The 8,424-nt window shown below is 34.2% G+C and overlaps 1 protein-coding gene across 3 annotated transcripts in view; it reads right to left on the bottom strand.

The window, feature by feature from the left end:
* The window catches only part of LOC108690066 (semaphorin-5B), a 107,753-nt gene that overhangs the window by 23,813 nt on the left and 75,516 nt on the right, over nucleotides 1–8,424 (bottom strand). For all 3 annotated transcript variants that reach the window (XM_018197160.1, XM_018197158.1, XM_018197159.1), the window contains one exon: nucleotides 5,198–5,294. In XM_018197160.1, coding sequence (XP_018052649.1) covers nucleotides 5,198–5,294 — 97 coding nt within the window. The remainder of the gene's footprint in view (nucleotides 1–5,197; nucleotides 5,295–8,424) is intronic.

Genomic DNA, 8,424 nt, shown 5'->3' on the forward strand with positions numbered 1-8,424 from the left:
TTAAAAAAAGGAGGTGTAGATGAAAGAAAATTCTTAAAAATTTAAATATTCTATGTAATCATTTAAAAATTAACCCTTCATTATATTTTTATCTTTCCCATCCAGCCTAAGTTTCTTTTTACTATTCTAGGGTTTCAAAAAATGTGAAAAATTCAGGATTATTTTTAAACATTTTAATTACATTACCAAATAGTTTTTTAATAAGATATTTCAAAAAGGAAACCAGACGTCTTTTTTTATTTTGAAGAAATTTGAAAGTGAAATTTTGTTTGTGTTAAAAAAAACCCAGATTGCAGATGGAGAGTTAAATTAACCAATATTAAACATAAAGAGATAATCCAGAGATAAGCGTCGTAGATTTTAGACGCAGCAATTCGTTAAATCATGAAAAGAAAATATTCGAGAGAACGTTTCTCGCACAATGTCAATATGAAAACGATAGATAGAGAGAACTGGTGATATAGAGAGTCAGGATAAGTTTCGCGTGCCTCGTACACTTCGAGCAACATCGTAAATATGATACGAGTACGTTGGCGGCGATGTATGAAATTCCTAACACCTGCGGCCGACTGTGGCGAATAATCTCACGCGCGTAAACCCAAAAACTTTTATTTACGTTGCGCCATACATTCTGTCGTCGTCGTTCCGTCCGGACAAAATAAACTCACGCCACAGAAATATTTTCTCTCTACGATAAATCTCCTGGTGAGAAACCACTGAGCCATGAGTCGCGATGACACCGCGTGAGACTGTCATACAGTACATGATTCGTCAACTTCAAGACGAAAAGGCTTGGAAGCCAAATAAATAAATAAATAGAATGTAGAGATTGAAGCATGTATGTGTTATTTAGAAAGTTTGATAGAAATATGAACATGATGTGTAATAGCAGTAATATATTCGCCATGATTCAAGCGTAAATAGAATATTAAAGTTAGTTTGTCATTTCTTTAGAGCTCAAGTTTCTAATACTCGAAACGATACTTATATATTTACAGGTAAACTTTAAATTTTTTTCAATTTCTGGAAAAATAAAATTTAAAGCTAATTAATTATTAATTGAAACTAATTAATTATTAAAATTAGAGAAAACACTAGAATATCCTGTTTACAAATTTAAGCACGTTTTCGTATATTTTTTCCGTGTCCGGCACTTTACTGGAAACCGCACGAACACGATTACGAACGTGGGCAGTTAATAACTGACATTCTATTAATAGAAAGCGTACGGGGGCGTATTCCCTTTTCTATGGACCAATCGACCGATCGACCGATCGATCGTTCAATCGTTCGTTCGTTCATTCGTTCGTTCGTTCGTTCGTTTATTCGACTCAGGTCCAGCTCTCGAGATCCCGCGACACCCGTATGTGCACATATGTAAGATCGTATTTATTTCGCGTGGGTGGACCGCATTTTTCACGACCAGCATCGGTTGAACGTCGTACACAACGTTAACAACACCGATAACGCTAATTTTAGCTCCATTGATCAGCTCGAATATCATCTTGCAATTCGACCGTGGCAGGTCGGTGATTATCTTAAATTTATGTTCTCTTCTGGTTCTCAGAAATTTTCTTACTTTTTAATACCTTTTAACGTTTAAATTTTAAATTAAAATTCGGGGTAATATTTCATTTGCATGCAATGCAAATCATAGTATCATACCACGCATATTATATTTAAAAATAAAAAAAAAATTTAAAGGAAAAAGAATCAATATCCTCAATTAAAGAAAGCATTTCAAGTTTTACGTTCCATTGTTTCTATTCTCAGGAGCGACCATATATTAACCATTTAACTTATATTAACCACTTAATTTATTGTCAATCGCCGAGAATATAAATATGGTGAACCAATCCCGAGGAACCAGTCATCCAAGTATCCTTATCGATACTTATTGATATCTCAGAATGATATCTAATTCACGGGATTAGTAAACGTGACATATTTCGAGGCACTGAAATCTGAAATCGCTATCATTATCAAGTTTCCCTTCGCGCGTTTCTTTGGACAAAGCTGTGTATTGAGATAATCGGTAATTGTTCCCATAACTATCATTATTTCACTAATTGGAGCTTCTAAACTGGTTCTCGATCGCTCGCAAAACGGCAAAATTACGTTGTCGCGTTACGTTTTCCAGTTCCATTCTTAGGTCAATCCAGATCATTCGTCGCTCATTATAAAGTATAAACAAATATTAGGGAATTTTTGCAATACCGTTTATCTAGATACGATGAACGTTAAGAGTTCAGGTTATCTTCTTCTTAACTAATTAAGAAAAGAATGACATGACTTTTACCACATTTGAATTCACGTTATTGCAAAAACTTCGTATTATCAATAACAGACACGTTAAGATACTATTTTATAAGACAAGTAATCGTGATATGCGCGCCAGTCAACGCGCCTATTCTCTTTTTCTTCCGTTTTTTATTTCTCTATTTTTAGAATATTCTATTTTTCTATTTTTTTATCGAATATATCAAGCGTTATTTCCTGCTTATAATGAGGCAGCGCTTGTCGACTGGAGAAAGTGTTGCAAAAAAGTTCCCAGTCACCCTAGAAGCGCCATTCGTCTCGCCTTTGCAAGATAGTCTATAATTTGTATATCATATATAAGTCGTTCCAAACATAGTTCCGTGCAAGAATGATTCGCACTAACGCGTTATAATGAGCGTGAGCGCGACCGGTGAGGTCATGGCACGACGGGCACGTACTATTCGATCTCACGTGAGTAAATGAATCGCGCGAAATATGATTTGCCTAACCGAGAGCACGTACTGCACTGGCAATGATTTTCAGAAGCAATTTCGTCATCGTAATTCCTTCTCGCGTTGCCGTAAATCCGATATTCCACGCGGAGCGTAATTTAATCAGATATAATAAGCAGTAGGTATCGCAAAATCGGAGACGAAATTCATCTGCTATTTCTCGATACTGCCTCGTGTATTACATTTTGTCAATTAAGATTTCAGATAAGCTAAGGGATACGTGTAGCATTTTGAGGGCAAAAAAAATATTGTGAGTGCAAAAAATATTTGTACAGAAAAAATATTTAAAAAAATTTATTTTTAGAAAGTAAACATTGTATAATTAGCAGTTTATTAAGAAACAATAGAATAGGTTGTATATTTCTCTAAATTATTATTAATTAAAATATAACGTGCAATAATTAAAATATATTATTTTAATAACGAACGAAAATTGAAAATTGTATTATTTGGATAAATAAAAATATTTGTACAGTCGAGAAATTTAGTTTCTCTATGATTATGAATACAGTTATTTTCGCAAAATTCTCTTTTAATATTAGAGTAAAACATAAATTGGTCATATGCTTTTTTCTAAAGGAGGAAACTATTCTTATTAAACGTTGATAAAACGTTGATAAAACTGATTCTACGTGGAACAAATAAGCTTTAAAATAATTAAAATATTCATTGTTAATAAATTGGTAATTAATGTTTATTTTCTATCTATAATTTTTTTTTTATAAAAAATCTCTTGGAATATTTTTTGTACTGTATTATTATTTTGACTGTCACGCGACAATTTCGATGACTTGCAGAAATTTGTCGCGTCTCCAAAATAAACGTAAGGTCGTCGAATAGTAAAAAGGTGCGATAACACAGTTAAGTAAGAAGATTGCAAAATTCGTCGCAGCAATTAGTCCTGGCAATTTAAGCGGCATTGCGCGATCAGGCTTGTAATGCTTATGTGCATGAGTCGGCGATTCGGCTTTTTCGGTGAAGTCTTCGGTTAATGAGCGGCACGTAGGCGAGCGACCGACTTCGTAACGAAGCGCGGCCGTCCGCTGATGTAAAGAGCGACAACGAGAGACGCGCCGTTATTTTTTTCCTCCCATTCTTTTGTGAATCACGTTGCAAGACGAGGAGATCAACCGAGCCGGCTCGTCTGGCGCAAGTCGTGAAAATGGATCGGCGCCTCGAGAAGACCGCCGTATGTCAGCCAATTTGGCGGACCGCCAGGACATCTCGCTGAAAACTGTCGCGAACGAAAGGAGCAAGCGTATTTATCGTCTTCCACGGGTTTGTAACTGTCTGTGACGTCGCCAAAAAGCGTCACGTCGTCCTATAATGCGCTCGTCTCGCGAAATCGTTTACTATCCCTTCGCCTTTATTTACATTCGCCACATGCTCAGCGTTTATTTCCAGTAGTCTTTGCGTGAACGGATTGAATCGAAAGGTTCTTCAACTCGAATTTTATACCCTAAAGGAAATCCGATTTTTCGCGTTTATTTACAAAATGTACCATTGGGAATACAATAAATTTTGTTATCATTTCTTCACAATATTTTAAAATATGTAGAATTGATTATATGCTCCTTTCTAATTTTTGAAAGGAAGATTATACTCTTATAAAATGTTGGTGAAATTGATCCTAAGTGAAGCAGGATAAGCTTTGAAATAATTAGAATATTCTGATCATTGGAAGACGATTGTGAGATTCAATGTTGTTGTTACAAGTTTCAAACAACATTTTCTCGTTTAGAACAACATAAAAATCGACTTTAGACTTCATTAATTTTTGATATGTTAATCTGAAGTGTGAAATCGTGATTGTTGTGACACTCATATACATTTTTTTCGTAAGTGAGAGATAATATTTATCAAAGCCAGTAGGTCGAGAATATTTTCTCAATAAATTCTGATCTCAAAACGAAACGCTTTCTAAAACTTGTTATTATCGAAAAGACTATTGATAAAATAAATATCACTATCGGATTAAGGACTACATCGTTGTTCCATCATCTACTTGTTATAGTTTTGATTTCATCACGAAAGGTTGGATTTCCAGCAAGTTCGTTAGCAATTTCTTATTATTATATCGAAATGTACAATTTCAAGAGTGTGCATTTTACAAATTATTTTGACCTTATTTTTCCAATTTACCTTCAAATATTAAATAAGATGTTTCTTTATTTAAATCAAACATCATTTCTAATAATATATAGTCCATTTAATTTTATACAATTTCGGATTTCTGTGTGATTTCATCAGATTATATATATTCACATTATATATTTAATCTCTCTCAAGATAGCCGAAGAGTAACTTTGTACAAGTATTTATGTAATTTTTTAAAATTAAGTGACGTTAATATAGCAACAATTGTCCTGGAAATGAGAGGATTAACTCGATAATTGAAGACAAGCTTGCAGCACGAAAATACGTACCGCGCTCCGACAACGACTTGCTGTCGCGCCACGTCGAAAAGCAGCTGAGAATAAGTCGTGACCCCCTCTTGTCGAAACATACTGGTCTCCGCTAAATCTGCAACATATAACGAAACACGAATTATTCAAGTGAGCTCGAAAACATTGTAGGAAAATGATGTAAAGATTTTATTAAAAACATCTCAACTTTACACAAATGTTTCTCAAATTTTTCGATTATATTAAAATCATTAATCTAAATATTTCATTTCTTTCATTCTCTCTTTTAAATAAAATATTTTTCCAGCAAAAATCAAGACATTTAAGAAGAAGATATGAACAACAATAGTGCTTGTATAACCATAGACTTTCGATCCTCAACCTGGGAGGTGAAAAACCGGTACATGGCAGGTGCGAAAAGTCGGCGCGAGGTGTCATAATTACCGAATCGAGCGTGTCGAAAGCGGTGCTTTCTTTTTCCTCTCATATGCTTATCGGTAGCAACTCATAATTCAACCTAGGACAACACGACCTAGACACGAAATTTTTCTTACAAGTCCCTCCAGGTATCGATAAAATTCAGCATCGTTCACGATTAGACGAAATGTCAATAATTAGACTTGAAGAAATTGCATGATAGCAATAATCGTATGTCATTTTGTAAAGTTATTATTTAATTATTTCTATACACTGAAAAAAAGGATTGGCTGCTGCAGCAAATTAGATGGTATAAATATAGCATAGCATTTTTAATTGGTTGCAACAGTCAATTTTTGGTTGGGTTTAAAGATGGAAAAATACCAGAATTTTAGGATAAAAAACTCGGAAATTAATAAGTTTTTTCCTTTAATTTTGACAGTTTTTTTACTCGAATATTTTTTTTAAGTCTATTCGCATTGCTTGAAATCCTCCAAATTTTTGTACTTAAAGTGATATGATTAGAAAAATAGATTCGGGCGTTGAAAAAAGAAAAAGCACAGATGCTGAATGCAAAGAGTACAACGCAAACAGACCTATTAACCTATTATCAACTCATCGAAAATTGCAACAGCGAATAATACATATTTCCGATTCGATATAAAATTATAAAGACAAAAATATTAAAAAATTTTATGTAATTTGGTCAAAAATATCGTTTTTTACAGTAAAACTAGTTTTACTTTTTTCTGAAGTAAAAAATACTGTTTTGTTACATCTCTAGTTGGGTTGGCCTCTTGAAATCTTAATTGACACACGGATAGGCTAACGTAATCAAAAATTGACTGTTACAGCCAATTAAAAATGCTATGCCATATTTTATCATCTAATTTGCTGCAGCAGCCAATCTTTGTTTTCAATGTAAATATGTTTGTTAACAAATTCATTTATTTAATTCTCTAATTGGTACCAATTCTATATCTTGCAATAATCTTGCGTATGTGTAATAAATTTTTAATAATATATCATCTCAAAATAAAAGCAGAGTGAATGGATATATTACTTTTTTCGCGATTATATTTCGACTACAATAGCAGAGATAACGAATGCGTCGCATGAAAGCCGGATAACAGAAGACGTATTTTTTAAAAAGTAGACATTGTCAAGCATGTGCAAAGAAGAATCTTCGAAACGGGGACCACCCTGCACGACGACAACTGGCAGCTCATAGAGATTTACCGCGATTCACCTTTATATTTTTTTTTCGTTAGTACTGTTCGAGTTGAGGAAGAGGCGATTTTACGTTCGCGATGTCACGCCATAATATTCTATACACGCCTCACATATTCACAACGCACAAGCGCACACACACATTCAAGTACGTGCACTATCGAGGCATCACGATCGACTTACAAGACTGCCTCGTAAAGCAGGCTTCGATCTTCATGCCGAAGAGAAGAGAGGTAAAAGGTAAGGTAAAAATATGGAGGATACTGAGAGAAGAAAGAGCCACGAAGAATATACCAGGCGTTCTTCCTTTGCTTAACGATCCCAAAGGATTCTCCTCTTGCCAACAGTTTGCTTCCTTGTTTTCTTAACGTCTCCATGTCTTTCTTGTCCTCTCTTGCGTCTTTAGCTCTCTACTCACGTTATTTTCGTTTATACTAGCCACACCCTACATGTTTATTTTTGCGAAAATGATTTTACAGCTTTTTAAAATGTGTATAAGTAATATAAAATATAATAGAACACTTTATGAGAATTTTCATTTCAACTCAATTTCTTGTTATTATTTCTAATAAATTTTTCGTTAAGTAAGAAAAAATTGGCGTTTCCTTTTGGAAGCTTAAAATTAAAAATTTTGAAAATATTTTAAACTAATTCCTAATAGATTAACATTGCTGTATTATTTCAGACATCATAATTTTGCGCTGTTACTCATTCAGCCATTAAATAAAACAATGTTCTTGATCGATATCACTACGTTATGGAGAAATGGGTATTGGAAGATATCAATTGTTCGACGCGCATCATTTACGATGAGTACTGAGGCTTTCAATCTTTCAGGAGCAACTTGCACGACCCCCGAGACTTGCTAGCTGGTGCAGGTAGCTCTCACTCCACTTTATCAATTTTCCGTCGCGCTCTGGCGGGGATAATACGCTTCAGGACGAAATTGCATCGTTGCGAGGACGAGCGTTGGTTGTGCCGGCCGCGTTTACCTTGTACTACCTCTTGAGATATCGCATACTAAAAGTGATCCTGCGTACGTCCCGCTACGCTACCGCGGATGCAGACCACCGGGCCGGCTATGTTAATACGGATAATTGCGTTACGCGAACCCTCCTTTTCTGCCTCCTTCGCCATCGCAATCGCGCACCACGTGTGCGAACAGGGACGCAATTCGTCATATATAATTTCGTTTCACGACAATGTTCACGAGTAAAACATGTTTAATTATTATTAATACAATGTGTAAATAACAAAAAATCAAGAGCGATTTAAAAGCGGTAATTCGGATGCAAAATTCTTATTTAGAAATAAAAAAAATTAAATTAAGATTAATTCAAATAAAAAAATTAAATTTGAAAATTACAATCGATGTAAAAATTATTCTCCATTGCATGAATGTAAATATAAAAATATAAAACAGGAAATGTTTCCTTTGAAAAATATTTTTTTTTTAAATATGTTTGGCGATAAAATATATCGTGCTGTGTATAAAAAAATGTCAGCAGAAAGAGTCACATCTTTTAATTGAGATTATGAAGAGTTCAACATTAACAAAATTAACAAAAATGTATTAAATACATAATTACCGAACGTATATA

This window comes from Atta colombica, unplaced genomic scaffold (assembly GCF_001594045.1).
Source record: "Atta colombica isolate Treedump-2 unplaced genomic scaffold, Acol1.0 scaffold293, whole genome shotgun sequence".
Lineage (NCBI taxonomy): Eukaryota > Metazoa > Arthropoda > Insecta > Hymenoptera > Formicidae > Atta > Atta colombica.